The sequence below is a fragment of the Hemitrygon akajei genome, chromosome 23 (genome assembly GCF_048418815.1).
Source record: "Hemitrygon akajei chromosome 23, sHemAka1.3, whole genome shotgun sequence".
NCBI lineage: Eukaryota > Metazoa > Chordata > Chondrichthyes > Myliobatiformes > Dasyatidae > Hemitrygon > Hemitrygon akajei.
In genome coordinates, this window is record NC_133146.1 from 6,295,533 (window position 1) to 6,314,288 (window position 18,756).

The window sequence follows — 18,756 nt, forward strand, 5'->3', positions numbered from 1 at the left end:
TAGGTTAGGACTTTATTCCCTGGAGCGTAGAAGAATGAGGGGAGATTTGATAGAAGTATATAAAATTATGATGGGTATAGATAGAGTGAATGCAAGCAGGCTTTTTCCACTGAGGCTAGGGGTGAAAAAAACCAGAGGACATGGGTTAAGGGTGAAGGGGGAAAAGTTTAAAGGGAACATTAGGGGGGGCTTCTTCACACAGAGAGTGGTGGGAGTGTGGAATGAGTTGCCAGATGAAGTGGTAAATGCAGGCTCACTTTTAACACTTTAGAAAGACCTGGACAGGTACATGGATGAGAGGTGTATGGAGGGATATGGGCCAGGTGCAGGTCAGTGGGACTAGGCAGAAAAATGGTTCGGCACAGCCAAGAAGGGCCAAAAGGCCTGTTTCTTTGCTGTAATGTTCTATGGTTCTATGGACAGTGGGGTGGGGGGTGGTTGGGAAGTCCATTATCTTTCTAATTAAATCTTACCTCTGTGCTGGCAAGACTCTGCCAGAAGGGTCAGAATATAATTGCACCTTGGCCTGACAAAAGAATGCAACAAGATAACTCTGTACCTTTAAGACAGATCATTATGGCTAGAATTATTTATTTTATGTGTGATTTCTGGTTGATTTCACTTGCAATAATTTTACTGATTTATTCAGGTGCAAGCTGTCTTCATGAAAGCTACTTAAACGTAATTTTTATCTTTCTTGAACAAAGATAAATTCACCACCACATAATGATTTCTTGAAGTAAGATATTCAAAGGCTGTAGGAGGGTTCTCCTGCCTGTGGGATAATTACCATTTTATTAAAACGAAGATCCACAGATGCAAAAACAGAGATAGTAACAGGATGGCACTCCCATTTCAAAGCTCTTTCTATTTCCTCTTTATAATATGCGTACTGAGTTTAGGTGGCCCAGCAACTGTTCTAATAGTGCCCTCCATCCCCAACTCACTGTGGTAAGGTAGAGTGAGATCAAGATCAAGCAAGCTTCTTCCCAGTTTTCAGATCAAGGCCAGGAGGTAATGATGCAGTTCTATAAGACCCTATTTAGACCGCACTTGCAATATTGTGTTTAGCTCTGTTTGCTTGCCTAATTATAGGAAGGATGTGGAAGGTTTAAATATAGTGCAGAGAAGATTAAAAGGGTACTGCCTGGATTTGAATGCATGTCTTATGAGGAAAGGTTGAACAAGCTAGAGGTTGTCATTGCAAAGTGCTTTGAGAGACTAGTTCTATCACATCTGAAGTCCTGTCCATCCACTACTCTGGACCCCCATCAATTTGCCTATCGCACCAACAGTTCAACAGAGGACGCCATCTCCACTGCATTTCACTCTGCCCTGACTCACCTGGACAGCTCAACTCTTATGTCAGAATGCTGCTCATTGACTTTAGTTCGGCATTCAATACTGTGATCCCTTCCAAGCTGATCGCCAAACTTCACCAGCTTGGCATCAGTTCATCCCTCTGCAATTGGACCTTGGACTTTCCGACTAACAGACCCAATCTGTTAAGTTAGACAACCTCTCCACCTCCATTCTTACCCTCAAGGCTGTGTGCTGAGCCCTCTTCCGTATTCCCTTTTCACCTATGTCTGCGTTCCTGTACATAGTTCTAACTCCATAATCAAATTTGTGGACGACACTACGGTGGTTGGCCTGATCAGAGGGGATGATGAAACAGACTACAAGGCACCTGTGTCGTGGTGTGCTGACAACAACCTGGTCCTTAACACCCAGAAGACCAAGGAGATGATTGTGGACTTCAGGCATGCTAGGAGCCACACTCATGTCCCCATCTACATCAACGGAGCTGTAGTGGAGTTGTAGCGGTATCAAGCTTCAAATTCCTTGGTGTCCACATTTCCGAGGATCTCACCTGGACCCTGAACTCCTCCATCCTGATCGCCTTTATTTCCCATGGAGCATCAAGAAAACTCACCTTGTCCTAGGATACTGACGGACTTTTACCACTGTACCACTGAGAGCATACTCACCAACTACATCTCAGTGTGGTATGGCAATTATCCTGTATCGGACCACAAAGCACTCCAGCAGGTGGTGAAAAATGCCCAGTGGATTATCAGCACCCAATTGCCTACCATTGAGAACATCTACCATAAACGCTGCTTGGGCAGGGCGAAAAGCAATATCAAGGATGCATCTCATCCTAACCATGGACTTTTTACTCTCCTCCCATCCGGTAGGTGCTACAGGAGCCTCCACTCCCGCACCAGCAGGCACAGGAAGAGCTTCTTCCCTGAGGCTATGACCTGCTGAACCTCACATCACAACGCTAAGCAGTATTACACCCATATTGTACTGTCTCAGTACTTTTATATTTGTATGCTGTAGCACTTACTTTTTATTCGCAGTTATTTTGTAAATAACACTATTCTTTGCATTTCTGGTTAGATGCCAACTGCATTTCATTGGCTTTGTATCTGTACTCGGCACATTGACAATATAGTTGAATCTAATCTAATCTAATCTAATCTAAAGCTTTTCTTTTTGAAGTGAAGGAGAATGAAAGGTAACTTGACAGAGGATAATAAGAAGCAACAACGGAGTGGATAGCCAGAGACTTTTTTCCAAGGGCAGAAATGGATAATACAAGGGGGTATAATTTTAAGGTGGTGAGAGGAAAGTACAGGAGGGATGTTGGAAGTAAATTTTCTATAGGGTGGAATGCCCTGCCAGGGATGGTGGTAAAGGTAGATACATTAATGAAGTTAAAAACTCTTCAATAAGCTCATGGATGAAAGGAAAATGGAGTGAAACAGTGGTACTAGAAAGTTTGTGAACCCTTTAGAATTTTCTCTATTTCTGCTTAATTATGACCTAAAATGTGACCAGATCTTCATGTAAGTCCTAAAACTAGATAATCAGAAACCAATTAAATAAATAACACAAAAAATTATACTTGTTCATTTATTTATCGAGAAAAATGATCCAACATTCTATTTTGTATGTTTAACTCTCTATCAAGTGACTTTCTGCAGCAGAAGAATGGGTAATGTGGCTTTTGAAGGGATACTGACAAGGCTTGGTTGATAGAATACCAGAGCAGAAATGTACATGCGTGACATAAATATACAGTAGACAACAGTTGTATTGGAGTGACGTGGTAACTTGAGGTTAGCACAATGCTTTACAGTCAGCTCTATAATCAGGTTCAATTCCCACTGGTGTCTCTAAGTACATTAGTTTGTGTATTCTTCTTATGACCCCCAAAGGTATCCTCTGGGTACTCTGCTTCCTTCCCAAATTCCAGAGATGTACAGGTTAGGGTTAGTAAGTTGTGGGCATGCTATGTCAGCACTGGAAGTGTGGCAATGCTTGCAGGCTACCCAGCACACTTCTCACTGATTTGATATGACGTAAACAATGCATTTAACTGTATGTTTCGATGTATATGTGACAAATAAAGCTAATCTTCCTTTAAAAGAATGTGCATTTGTCTGTACCCCTAAGAAAAAGAGCACAGAGAGATGGGCCCTTTCTCTTTCACAAATTCAAGAATACAGAATGAAATGACTGAAATGGACTTTGATAAGAAATTATTAATTGTAGAGATTATCCAAAGACCTGATATGGTTTGATAGTTCCCCTAGTTCACAGTCATTGACTCACTGTGCTAGTCAACAGTTGAGTTGCTCAGATGTAGAAAACTGATAAGTTTTAGGCAAGCGAATGTGAATCACAGGTGCTGGGGATGGGGAGGCAGATATTGATTGTGAATGTAACACTGAAAGAGATAAGGAAATCTCTGTAGGGCTCTTTTATTCACCAAGTTAGACCTTATTCAGTTTAAAGATTTTTTAAAAAGAAAATCAACAAACCTATTTCTTCCACATCTGTGCAAGACTGTCAATGTGGTTGTTTAACAAGGTCCGTGACAAAGCATTTTGATTATAAATCAGTCTTTATTTCACTACATATCTGTGTGTACCTGACATCAAAATGCATTGAAGTGCAACACAGGTATTTTTATATTCAATTTAACAAAATCAAGAAACAAAAATCAATGTTCCATAAAACACATTTCAATGTGGTTCATCATTTTTGCTGAACTGAGATATTTAAAATGCCAGAATAAAATTAAGTTACATGGAACTCATATTGGCGCACTTTGCTATTTCCTGGCTCTGTGGAACTTTCTAAAATAATAAACAAAGGAAAAAAAAATCTCGTAAGATGTGAAGAAGTCAAGAGTAGATGAAAAATGGAGTAAATTGAGCGTTTAAGCTGTGATCTTTGGTTGGTATTTAAGATTGAAACCTCCTCCTGTGAACTGGGTAGCATTGGTTTTCTGAGGCTGGATTAAGGGCTGCCCTTCTTGTTCCAAGGCTCTTTCTTTCTCACTAGAGGGAAAACAGAAGAAATCTGGTTTACTTAAGAAACATTACCATTTCACTTTTATAGGTATATAATTCTTTATGTGTTCCAAGCAATATGCATGTATCACAGCAAATAAGCAACAGGTTCATCTACTCCCTCCAATTATCTCCTGAATGCATCCATCCACTTTCCTCAATGCATCATCTGCCCCTTGTGCACATGCCAACACACTCTGCGGAGATGTACACTCACGTGCATCTAATGCAAATCAATTCAAACCATAAGTCTCACATTCTGTCTGGGTAGCCAGCAATGTGATGGCATGTACATCGATTTCACTAACTTCCCATAATTTCTCTTCCTCCCAACCCCCTCTTTTACCATTTCCTATACTAGAACCCTCTTATGCCTTCGCTTCTCCTCACTTGCCCAATACCTCCCTCTGGTGTCCCTCCTCCTTCCCTTTCTCCCATAGTCCACTCTCCTCTCCTATCAGATTCTTTTTGACCACCTTTTTACCTATCACCTCCTAGCTATTATGGCCTGCCTCCCCCCCCCCCCCCCACCCATGCAACTTCTCTCTCACCTATCACCAGCCAGCTTGTACTCCTTCCCTCCCCCCACATTCCTATTCTGGCTTCTGCCCCCATCCTTTCCTATGCTGATGAAGGGTTTCATCTCAAATCATCCACTCTATATTCCTCTCCATAGGTGCCACCTGACCTGCTGAGTTCCTCTAGCATTTTGTGTGTGTTGCAATAAATTCAAATGTCTGGGAGTTGATGATTCTGGTACCAAGAGCAAAAACAGAAATTATTCAATTTCTCATCAGATCGAAGACAATAATTCCCAAAAGTACAGTGCATGAAATGCTGTCATCTCACTCAGAATGTGCCAAGAACTTGGCAACGCACGGAGTATGGTTGCCTTTATAGAGGGAAGCTTGCTAATTATATGGAGGCCCTATATTGGTCGCAGTTGACTATGGATGTTGAGTCTTAACTGTCTATCATGATACGCCAGCCAGGGCAGTAGTATTTAGAGAGCAAGCTGTTGCCCATGCAGCAGGCTCCCCTCTCCACATAGCAGGAGGAGGTCATCACTTCCCCGGCTACAGCTTGACTCCTTACAGAGCCTCATGGTTGTGTGTGGGTAAGAATTACCTCCTATGGTGCTCTTTGGAGCAGCGCAGTTGTCTTAGTCTGTAACTAAAAGTGCTCCTCTGTTCAGCCAAGGTGGCATGCAGAGGGTGAGAAACATTTTGCAGAGCTGCCAGGATTTTCTGCAAGGTCCATTGTTCTACCACAGCCTCCAGTGTGTCCAGTTTGACTCCTATAACAGAGCCAGCCTTTGTAATCAGTTTATTGAGTTAATGACATTATCCATGTTGATGTCTTTGGCCAGCACACCACCAACTTAGAAGGTTGTACTGGTGACAACAGACAACAGAACATGTGAAGGAGAGGCCTGCATATCTAAAGGACCTCAGTCTCATCAGGAAGTAGAGGTGACTCCAACCCTTCTTGTACACAGCCTCTGTATTGGTGCTCCACTCAAGTTTCCAGGTGCACCCCAGATACTTGTAGGTCCTCACTACATCCACGTCCTCACCATCAACAGTAACGGGGAGTAATGCCAGCTTAGTCTTCCTAAAGTTCATCACCATCTCCTTTTTCTTAGTAATGTTGAGCTGCAGGTGATTCAGCTGGCACCATCTGACAAAGTCCTCTACCAGGGCTCTGTATTTATCCTCCCGTCCTCACTTTATACACCGAACAATTGCTGAATCATCAGAGAATTTCTGCAGATGACATGAGTCAAGGTAGTATAAAGCTATTATTAATGCTTTTTGAGTTAGTGATTTAGATGCATATCATATTATTACTGAGTTAAGTATTGTATGTAATGAGTTTTTGCTACAACAAGTGTATGGGACATTGGAAAAAATGTTGAATTTCCCCATGGGGATGAATAAAGTATCTATCTATCTATCTATCTATCTATCTAAAGTGTTATTTTTTTAATTTCTGATCTAAGTCCCTAATGAATCAGGCAAACTACCAGGCGATACCATTCAGGAAAAGTTACTTGACTCTATGGTCTTACAGCAAATAATTTGTGAATTCACCAACAGTCATGTTTTATTCCAACAAACAAATTAAACAATCATCAATTCTTATTGATTTTTCTTGTAAATTGCATTATAACTTAAGCAAGTGCAAGATATTGATCACTTGACAGGTACACGGTATTAGATTTCATCTTTAAATGGAAATTCAGGCTATGTATCACAGTGCATTTCAGCACTTCTGGGACTTTTCAATAAATAGGGTGGTTTAGAATATTTGGAGTACTTAATAGTTTAACCTTTTGAAGGTGGATGTCATATTTCTGTAACACATTCAAAGTGAAGTGGCAGGAAATACACGGCATTTAAAACACTTCTGGATTTATGGCTACCAGCTCAAGTTGGTCACATTATTGGCGGTTTCATTACTTAACTTTTGATCACAATTTGCATATGTTTTTGTATTTATCTTATAAAGGTTACATCTCCCCATCCAGTTTACACACATTTAATTGCCATAGTTCATCAGAGGAGGAACTTAAGTTTCCTTGTGTAGTATATGACAGAAGTCCTTGTGCATCTCAAGGTAGATATCACAAAAAACAGCCTCCTCTCCGTGGATTCTGTCTGCACTTCTCACTGCCTCATAAACCAACAATATAATCAAAGACTCCACCCATCCCAGACAGTCTTTCCTCCCCTCATCCCATTAGGCAAAAGATATAAAAGCCTGGAAGCACACACCACCAGGCTCAAGGACTGTTTCTAGCTCCTGTTATAATCCTGTTGAAATGACCTCTTGAATATACTGTCTGTTATGGAGGCACCAATGCACAGGATCATAACAAGCTGCAGAGGGTTGTAACCTCAGCCAGCTCCATCGTTGACACTAGCCACACTCCCCCAGAAATCGAGGACATCTTCAAAAGGTGAATCCTCAAGAAGTCAGCAGTCATCATTAAGAATTCTCACCATCCAGGACATGTCCTCTTCAAATCACTGCCACCAGGGAGGAGGTACAGGAGCCTGAAGATAGGAACAGTTTTTTCATCTCTCCCACTAGATTTCAGAATGGCTCATGAACCCATGAACACTACTTTCCATTTGCACCACTTATTTATTTTTTATATTTCTTATTGCAATTTATAGTAATAGTTGTAATGAAATGCACTGTAGTGCAGCCACAAAGCGACAAAGTGATAATAAACTGATTCTGATGCTCTTGTATAAGCTGGACCCTTTACCTCAATTTACCTTGCTGTGGCCTGGCACTTTATTATCTGCCTTGTACTTTTGTATTACCTGTTACTGATGTGATCAAATGACATGCATGGATGATGTACAAAACACTTTTTCACTGTACCTCATTACATGCAACAATAATAAACCAATCTACCAATATACCATATTTTAAAAATTCTTCTGGGATCAATATTATGCAAAATAAAATTGCATATACTGCACTGGAAATCAGAAATAGGGACAGATAAATGCCAGAAGCACTCAGCAGGTCAGGCAGCATCTGTGGAAAATGAATCAGAGATAATATTTCAGGTCAAAGAACCAACCTGCCAGGTATTTCCAGAATTTTCTGTTTTTGCTTCAAATATAATATGCATTTACATGTGCATAAACATATCGCCTTTCATTACAGTGCAATATTACTAGTGCATTGAGCTGTGCTCGATGTTCTGGCCCAGCATGTTTGGCTGAAAATTAAACGAATATGGCTGATTAGATTTTAAACTATGTTCATATGGGGAACCAAGTGTATTTACTATGTAATTGCTTTGCCGTTATGGCTTTGCTGGTGAACTCAGTGGAACCTTTATGACATTTCTACAATAATCGTACTTTACTGCATAAAAATTATGCTAGGGAAATGATCCAATACATTGACTCAGATGCATGAAAAGTGTAAAATTGCTTTGCACTGCTCCTATGTGTTTAATAAGTTTTCCTGTTCCATTAGCATACAAATGTCTTGGTGTTGCATGCATTACTTTAATTCAGATGTTAGATATTGCAGGGTGAGCTCTTAGGTCGTACAATTTTGTTTTAGGGGCGGCAGGGATAGCACAATTGCTTTGCAGTGTCAGTGATCACTGATCAGGCTCCAGGGGCAAGTCAGAATCTAGGAACAATTAGGATGAAAGAAAAAGACTCCCATCATCCAGGTCATGCTCTTTTCTCATTGCTGCCATGGGCAAGGTGCTACAGGAGCCTTAGATCCCAACCCACCAGGTTCAGGAACAGTTATTACCCCTCAACCATCAGGCTCCAGAGCCCAAGTGGATAACTTCACTCACCTCAACACTGAACTGATTCCTCAACCTATGAACTCACTTTCAAGGACTCTACAACTTCTGTTCTCAGTATTATTTATTTATTTTTATGTATTTGCGCAGTTTGTCTTCCTTTTGCACATTGGTTGTTTGACTGTCATTGTTATGTTACGTACCCCGTAACTGGGTCACTTACCAGCAAAGATAGAGAGGTCCGTTGAAGTCTGATGGCACTATTTTTAACGGTATTTATTTATAAAAATACACAAAAATAATATCAATGCAAACATACAGATAATATACATCGTCAATACTAAATCTAAAAGCGCGGGTATAATAATAATCAATAAGGAATAGCTCTATCATTGTCTAGGGGATAATGTATTGTCCGATGGAAACATAAAATTCACTTTAGTTCATTCCAGCTGCAGCTTTTTGGTTGGAAAGAAAGACAGGTTAAAACTTGCCCATTCCTTTTATGATGTCAATCCTTCGAGAGTCATTGGGAGTTGATTTCCCCGTTGTTAGCTAAAAACCGTTCTTCCGTGATAAAGGCCCACCGATTCCGGGGCAAATGGAAACAGACGCACGTGGCCTTCCCACCGGCTTTTGCTGTTACGGGATCGCTAGCGTTTCTTCCGGTGCGTCTGAAGGGGCTGTTCCCCAGACCCTCTTTTATCCTGACTCACAGGGTCTCAGATGTTAATCAGGTTGGGATGATGCAATCCCTCCACCAACCCCCCCTCGGTTCATTGCCTGGGGGCTTCGATGCATTGTACAGTATTCAATACACAATCCCGTCTCCAAGAGACAATAGCCATTATCCATGGTTCCGCCTTTTGGAGGCCAGGACACATTCCAAACTCTTTGTAGATTCTGCATGTCTTTCTCTCATTTCCTGGGTCTCCTGAACTGACTTAATAGTGATCTTGCGATTCTCAAAAAGGAGGGGGCCACAGACGTAACAGTTAAGTGAAGTTTTCCTTGATGCTACTGTATTTTCATGTTCTGCGAAGCTGTAATAGTGTTGTGCTACTGCTATGCTACCTATAAAATGCTGCCGTACATTGTCATTGCTAGAAAAAGACAGCCTGTCTTGGGGTTAGATGACTGTTTGTGTAGGTGGAAGTGACGAACATGGCTTGTTTTAGTGTTGTTTTGTTGCTTGTTGTGCTTACTTATTATTTATTTAGAGATATCATGCAGAACAGGCTCCTCTGTCCTAACAAGCCACACCACCCAGCAGCCCACCTATTTAATACTAGCCTAATCACAAGACCATTTATAAAGAGTAATTAACCTACTAACCAGTATGTCTTTGGACTGTGAGCGGAAACTGGAGCACCCGGAGGAAACCTATATGGCTCACAGGGAGAACGTACGAACTCCTTACAGACGGCACTGGAATTGATGGCCAAACTCCGGAACACCCAACCTGTAATAGCACCAGGCCAACCGCTATGCTACCATGGTGCCCTGCTCTGTCTTGTGTTCTGTGCTGTTCTGCCAAGCATTGTGGGCATGCAATTTTGGCACTGGAATGTATAGTGACATTTGCAGACTGTCCCCAGCACATCCTTAGGTGTGTTGGTTGTTAATGCAAACAATGCATTTCAATGTATTTTTCAATGTATACATGATAAATAAATTTGAATCCTGAATCTTGATTGCTGCTGCTGTCTTAAAAAGTTTGCACATTGTCCCTGTGATTGCTTGAATATCCCCCACATTCCAAAGACATATGGTTAGGGTTAGTGAGCTATGTTGGCACCAGAAGCATGGAGATACTTGTAGGCTACCCCCAGCACATCACACAAACAGCACATCTCACTATACATTTTGACAGTTCAATGTACATGTGATCAATAAAACTAATCCTAAACCTTATCTGAGTCACTCCAGATGTTGTGATGTCCAGTGAGTCAGGAAGTAATGTGGCCACACTCCTATTGCAAAATGGCGCAGTTAGTGGAAGAGATTTCTTCTCCTGAGCCAGGGTTGCAACAATGAGGATGCCCTCCTTCCACTGGAGTCCTGAGGAAGCTGGTGTGGCTACTGTGTGGTCACTGATGGAGCGGCATGGTGGTCAATGCAGTGGGCAGGTCGGCAGTTTGTATAATGGTACACTCCTGCCATTGCTTATATGGGGCGTTTTCAGTGCTCAGCATATTCCCTCAAAGATCTCAATACTACTCCACATACTTCTTTTCCACCTTGAATGGTTCATGGGGCTAAAGGACATTTTGGTAAGTTAAACCATGACAAGACACCATAGTAATATAGCAGTTAGCACGACAGTATTACAGCTCTAGGTGTTCCTGAGTTTAGAGTTCAATTCCAGTACCATTCTGTAAGGAACCTCTAAACGTCCTCCCTGTGGAATGTGTGGGTTTTCCCCTGGGTGCTTCAGTTTCCTCCCACAGTCCAAAGACCTACTGGTCATTGTAAATAGTGCCGAGATTAGGTTAGGGTTAATCGGGGTTGTGGGGTTGCTGGGGCAGCGTGGCTCAAAGGGCCAGAAGGGCCTAATCTGTGCTGTATCTCTAAATTAATAAGTAAGACTTATACAGAAATTGACAGAGTCCTGGGGCATATTGTAGAACAAAGACCTGGGCTAGAGAAGGTTCCCTGAAAGTGGTGACACAGGTAGAAAAAGTGTCGAAGGAGATACAGTATATGGGAAGTTTTATTGGATTGATGTTGAGTACTAGAGCAGGACGTCATGTTCTAACTGTATAGGATATTGGTGAGATTACACTTTGAATAGTTTGTGTATTTCTGACTGCCATACTATAGAAAGGTTGTGATTAAGCTAGACAAGGTATATGAGGAGAGACTGGGTGGGATGAGACTGTTTTCCCTGAGGGCTGATCTTATAAAGGTTTATAAAGCAATGAGAGCATGAATAGAATCTCTTTCCCGGGATAGAACAATCTAAAGCTATACAGAAGGGAAAGATTTAAGGAATCTGAGAGGCAATTTTTCAGACCAAGGATAGTGGGTATGTGGAAAAATGTGCCATGACGTAGAGGCATTTAAAAGTTATTTGGACAGGTTGATTGGCAGGAAAGGTTAGAGTGATGTGGGCCAAATGCAGGTAAGTAGGTCTAACTCAGGAATCAACCTTGGATGAGCCCAGTTTTGTACAATATGACTCTAACTATTTGGCTCTAGGTTCTCATACACAGGCCAGGATGCTGCCCTTCTTCAGGGAGACTTTGACCACATACTTCAGTCTTTTTTGTCTCCTTGGTATCCCCCAGAAGAGAGCTGACAGCAGAGCATCTGCTTTGAGAGCCCAGTGTTACGAATGACATGGTCTGCCCAACAAAGCAAAGTAAGAGTGCTGGGATGTTGACCTGGGAGAAGAAGTTGATACTGGTTTGCTTATCTTTTCTGTGAGGTAACATCAATGACATTTTTCTAGTGTGCTGAGATGCCCACTATAGGAAGTATAAGCTGATGACATGTTTGTGTGCTCACTTAGAGGCCAGCTCCAAGGCATCGTCAATACACTTTCCATAGCCTACTAAACTATGGGCTTCACAGTCAACCTCCGCAAACCCAACTTACTCTTGCTGTACGCAATGCCCAATGATCATAAAGATTCATGGTGAGACCTTGGAAAATGTGAGGCACTTCCCAGATCTCAGGAGCCACCTCTCAATGAAGGCAGACATGAATGATGAAAGTCTGCACCAATTTCACTAAGGCAGCACAGACCTCGATTGACTGAGGAGAAAGGTATTTGAACTTCAAGACTGCAGACCTGACATAAGCTCATGTTCTATGTACAGCAGTGATCCCTGTCTTCTTTTATGTCTTAATCAGGGAATTCCCCCACCCCCCAACTGTGACATTTACCATGAGCGTTGCATACAAAGGACCCAAGGTATTGTTAAGGATCCCTACTACCCATCCCACAATCTCTTTGACCCACTACCATCAGGAAGGAGGTAGAGAAGCATCAGGACTAGAGCAACTACACTGGGTAACAGCTTCTTCCCTCAGGCTGCAAGTCAAATGAATACCCTGCCACCACTGAGGTCTCATCACTAGGAAAATAAGCTGATTATTGTACTGTTTAGTGCTTACTATTTACCTGTTCTGTGTACTAAATCCATTTTGAATTATATTTTATTAAGTAATTTGTGGTAATACAGTACCTATTAAAAAAATTCATTGCCCTTGGAAGTTTTCACTTTTTTTGTTTTACAGCATTGAATCACAGTGGATTTAATTTGGCTTTTTTGACACTGATCAACAGAAAAAGACTCTTTTGTGTCAAAGTGAAAACTGATCTCTACAAAGTGAAGGTTGAATACTTTTTTATAGGCACTGTATTTTGTTTTATATGCTGTGTGTGATACCTGTTTAGTGATACCATGGTCCAGTGAAATGTTGTTTTGTTTGTTTGTTTGTTTACATATACACTCAGATGACAATAAAATTGAACTTAACAGCAATTTTTCTGCTTCAGTGCACTTAGCTACACCAGCAAATACCATATAATTTCCTTCTGTTTTACAGTAAACACTGATCACTTCACTGATATTTCTCTCTGTAAATATTAGGACAAAGATAGCTTAACCATTGCAATTCGATCACTGAAAATGCCACCATGGACACAAATGATCCTTGTGGTTAGTCTTGAACATTAGACAATGTACATTCTAATGGTTTCACATGAATGTTTTCACCCACCACAACCTCTCCACCGTCTAACCCACAGAAACAAGTTATTTTTAAAATAATATTAACTAAATACAGTAAGAAATTAGATGCAACTTCATGCACACATATTTCATGAAGCAATTCTAAAAGCTGCACTGATAAGATTTTTTATATATTTGTACTGCTGGCAAAAAGCTTAGTGTGGCATTCATGAAGGTCAGTGGTGTCATGCCCACAGTATTATCTGTCCTGTGAGGTTTTGTAAGGCCAGGAGTGCATGTTGTGAAGCTCACGCTGCCAGCCCAGGCTTTTCACATTATGTATGAAATGCACTATGAAGATACCTCATCTGCATTTCATGCACTTCTGTTGGTGGTTTTGACAATTAAATGAGAAGGAGCCAAGCCCAAGTGAGGACATCTAACTGATAAGCTTTATTCCCTTATTACATGAAAGGTATCTATGTTCTTAACATAGAGACATCTGTGACCATTCCAGCACAAAACTGACTCCAACAAGCTGAACACGGTTTTCACAGAAATAGTTTCAAAACAATTCAAACAGGTGCTTCAAATAATAGGATTATACTTTGATTTTACCCAAAAAAACAGTCTCATGCTTTTTAAAAATATTTCCATATAGCATCTTTGGTCTATTTAATGATCCTCATAAAGTATTTTCTTGCCGGTTGGGTTTCAAATGCGCCTTGTGGTGCATTGGGTGGCAACCTTGCTGTTTCTCCAGCATTTGTTTTTAATGAGGCCAAGTTGTTAGTTCGATAATCAACCCAGCACAGATGGAAAGCGTGCAAGGAGCCGGTCAGATTCGAATCTGGGACCACTCACCTCGAAGTCCACTGCTGATGCCACTACACCACCAGCTGGCTTTTGGGTTTTAAATAATGGTGGGTGTATTAATCCAAACTCTGTATTACATTCAATGAAGAAACCATAAAAGTATATTTCTAATTAATAATGTTTACAACAACTAAAAGTTTGAAGTACAAATCACTTCTTTTGACGATAGAATACATTTAAAATTACAGATGTACAGTAGGCATCCAGCATTTAAATCTTAACTATAACCATATACTATGCTAATAACTACGCTAATCCAACCTATAATGATACTGAGAGAGAATTAAGAGTACCTGGTTTATATACTCAATTACAATATCAAAAGCACACAACTCAAGGAGATGGATTCCTTGCACATGTAACATCACACTGTGTTTTCAACAGATGACTCACATCCTCTGACTAAATGGAGGCTAATTATGGAATAACTACTATATTTAATTTTATTAAACTAGGGATGCAACTGGCAACATCCCCAATTACTCCTGAGAACCTAGATAGGACCAGATGCAACCCTGCTATTGGGATGGTACTTAAAATTAGAAATTTGCCAAATTACTATCATCAACAAAATTGTCATTAAAAAGGCAGATGTAAAATGCGGCCTGCATAACTTGGTAATATTGGAGTAGCACTGTTGATATAGTCTTGTTATCTACACACAATATTTCTCACTTCTACACCTAAATAATTCTCACAGAAATGAATTAAATGACTCCAAAATTAAAGTTACAGGGCGCTGTTTGATTGATTATGTTTCTACTACTCATACCTATCCTTAAGTGCAAATTAAATCACACTCTACTTGGCAGCACTAAATAAAAATAACACTTTGCTACGATGACTGCATCATGGTACTGACACTTATGGGTTAAATCAATTATGTGCCTTGAAATTCCATGGGGTCTGTAGTATTCCATTCCTGACACTGAAATATTGCTAAGAATAAGCCATGCACCAGAGAACAATGCCAAGAGCCAACAATGTAACAGGAAATTGAAAATAAAACTGCTGAATTTGAAGCCAATAATTTCCCTGGATGTTGCAATCTCATACTGGATAACTTGACAATGTAACATAAAGCTCTAGGACACCATCTCACATATTTCTACTATTTAAACTTGGTGAAGAGAGCTTTGTGAACAGCATTACAAATGTCACAAACCATCAGGTCAAATGGTCTGTACCCTGTGTCTGTGATATAAGAGGTATAAATTCCATATAACTCTACTACTTGGCAAAAGGACTGATAGCAAGATGAATCAATAATAGGATAAGTATGAAAGCATGAACATATTGAGGGATGAAGAATATACCCTGTTACTAAATTTCTCCTGCTTTCGACACTTTCATAGACTTTCCTTTCCCATCATCTTTCCCTGCAACTTTAAAAACTGAAAAATGGTTGCAATGTCTCCCAGGGAGAGCCACATTGGCTCCTAAAAGGTCATTTACATTATTTCAATTTATTGAATTAAGAAACAAATCTAAATGTTTTAAAATATTTCCTAGAGTTTAAAATTATTATTTGCTTTTTAAATTGTTTTTTTTACTTGGTGGAAATCACCAGGATTTGTAGGCATTCAAAGAGGCAGATCTGCGTGGGTAATGACTGTGCAGTTGGAGATAAACACCTAATGCCAACCACACCGATGCAGATAACTGTGAGCATGGGGGCAGTGGATATGGGTTACTCACTGCTTACTGACATGGGTTGGACAGAATGTTGTTGTTGGCCGAATTTGGCGACTACTGAGTTTCCCACATCCAAGTTTTAAAATTGTCTTATCTTTACTGTTGTCCAATTCTGATAAAAGGCCATTATCCTGCAATGATAATAATGTTTCCCTCTCCATAGGTACTGCCTTACCCACTGAGTGCTTCCACTCTTTTCTGCTTTCAATTCAGATTTGCAGTATCAAGTTCTTTTTGATTTTCGTTATCTTCCCTGACGTGCTCTTGTTTGAAAGCTCTCATCTTTGATATGGCATCACATTCATGCAGAAATGGAGCTGGCCCTTTGGCCCACGCTGACCAACAATCCTATCTATACTAAGCCCCTATCCTCCTAAACCTCTCCTATCCATGGACACATCTACCCACCTCAACCACTTCCTCTGGTAGCTCATTCCATATATCAACCCCTCTTTTGGTGAAAATGTTCCCTCTCAGGTTCCTATTAAATCTCTTCCCTTAATCTCACCTTAAAAACTATACCCTCTAATTTTGATTTCCACTGCTGAGTAAAACTGTGCATTTACTTACTTATGACTCTCATGATTGTATACACCTCTAGAAGGTTACCCTTCATTCTCTTACACTCCAGTGAATAAAGTCCCTACCTGGTCAACATCTACCCATAACTCAGTCCATCAAGACTCAAAATGTTCTTTAGTCTAAACACGACTCCCCAGGACACCAACTGTTCACTGTGAAACTCGTACCTCCATTTGTCTTCAGAAGATGCAACACTTCATATGTATTCAAATTACACTCCATTTGCTTTTCTTTAACCCATTTACCCAGCTGATGAAAATCCTCTTTAAATCCCGATAACCATCTTCACTGTCCATGACACCACCTCTTTTATTTCTATATATATATCTAGATATTTATTTATTTAGAGAAACAACACAGTAACAGTCCCTTCCAGCTCAACAAATTTGTGGTGCCCAATTACACCCTTGTAACCATTTAACTGTACATTATCTATGTGCAAGATCATTAACCCTAACCTCTCATCTCTGGAATATGGGAGGAGACTGGAGCTCTTGAAGGAAACCCATGCAGTTGCATGGAGAAGGTACAAACTCCATCAGCAGAATTGTACCCAGGTCACTGGGGTTGTAATTGTGACTGATAACTGCTACGCTATCAAAATAGCTTTTTGATTAAATTAAAATATCTTTTCACTCTGTCAATAGCTTATTAATCTCTCCACAGATACTGCTCTAAACTACAGAGTAATTGCAGGATTTTTTCTGTCCTCATCAGCCCATTATGCTATACACTAGAGATTCTGCAGATGCTGGAAATCCAGAACAAAACACATATAATGCTGGAGAAACTCAGCAGATCAGGCAGCATTTACAGAGAGGAACAAACAGTCGAATGCTTTACGCCAAGACCATTCACCCGGACAGGTTCATGATTTTTTTCTTTTGTTGCTTTGTTTATAACGATTTATAGTCACATGGAATGAGGTAAAATAATATTTACACTTGGCAAAATATGGGCAGTGATGTGCCTTAAGATCCAAAGCTGGCTAGTGTTTCACTTTGTACAGATTACTGTTTTGCTTTATGCAAACCTACCAGCCTTGCTGTTCACCCTAACAGGAACATGCAAGTCCTGAGCTCCTGACATCACATTTGCAGACACTCTTTTCCCTGCTAACAATTTCATTCAATCAGCTACTGCAAGATCCTGCCCAATGGCTCCAAAATTTGCTCTGCTCCTGTTGAAAGGTCTCTAACCTTGAACTAGTCATATTCTTTTTCTATAACTATTTTAAAGCTAATAGAATTATGGTTACTGGATCCAAAGTATTCACTGACAAACACCTTTGCCACTTGCCCTACCTCATTCCCCAGGAGGAGATCCACTGTTGCACATTCTCTAGTACGGTCATTCTAAATATTGAAAGAAGAAACTTTCTTGAACACATTTCACAAATTCTACTCTGTCCGAGCATTTTATACTATAGTTGGCAGTCTATATTAGGGAAGCTCAAATTTCTCACTAATGCAACCCTATTTTGTTTACAAGTAGCTGCAAACTTGTTACATAACCGCTCCTCCAATTCCCATTGACTATTGGGGGGGGGGGGGGGGGAGAGGCCTGAAATACAATCTGTGATATTGCACTGCACTGCTACCACAAAACAAGAAGTTTCATGTCATTTAAGATGGTGATGATAACCCAGAAACTGATTCTGATCCCAACAGAGTGATGGTCACCTTGTTCATATGGCCTCACGGGATGATCCCTGAGATTATTCTCTCTTAGGACTGTTAATACGTCCTCCTTCACCAAGGCAACTCCTCCCTTCTCCTACCTGCACCTGTGTCATGCCTTTAGCAACTGAATCCTGGGACATTGAGTTGCCATGTTTCTGTTATGGCTAAAATGAGCCAATCCACCCCCTGAGATGATCCATTTTACCTGTTAAGTATTTTGCATTGGAATAAATGCAGTTTAAACCAATGGTCTTTCCTCTCCCCTTACAGTCTGTCGTCACAACTAAACTTTCTCTCATTTGACAAGGTTCCACATGGTAGGCTTATTCAGAAAGTCAGAAGGCATGGGATCCAGGGAAGTTTGGCCAGGTGGATTCAGAATTGGCTTGCCTGCAGAAAGCAAAGGGTCGTGGTGGAGGGTGTACATTCGGATTGGAGGGTTGTGACTAGTGGTCACAAGGATCGGTTCTGGGACCTCTACTTTTCATGATTTTTATTAATGACCTGTATGTGGGGGTAGAAGGGTGGGTTGACAAGATTGCAGATGACACAAAGGTTGATGGTGTCGTGGATAGTGT

The 18,756-nt window shown here is 40.6% G+C and overlaps 1 protein-coding gene across 1 annotated transcript in view; it reads right to left on the bottom strand.

The window, feature by feature from the left end:
- Positions 1-3,562: 3,562 nt before the first annotated feature.
- Positions 3,563-18,756, bottom strand: part of cfap58 (cilia and flagella associated protein 58) — a 272,272-nt gene continuing 257,078 nt past the window's right edge. The window contains exon 18 of the mRNA XM_073026872.1: positions 3,563-4,358. Coding sequence (XP_072882973.1) covers positions 4,238-4,358 — 121 coding nt within the window. The 3' untranslated portion in view covers positions 3,563-4,237. The remainder of the gene's footprint in view (positions 4,359-18,756) is intronic.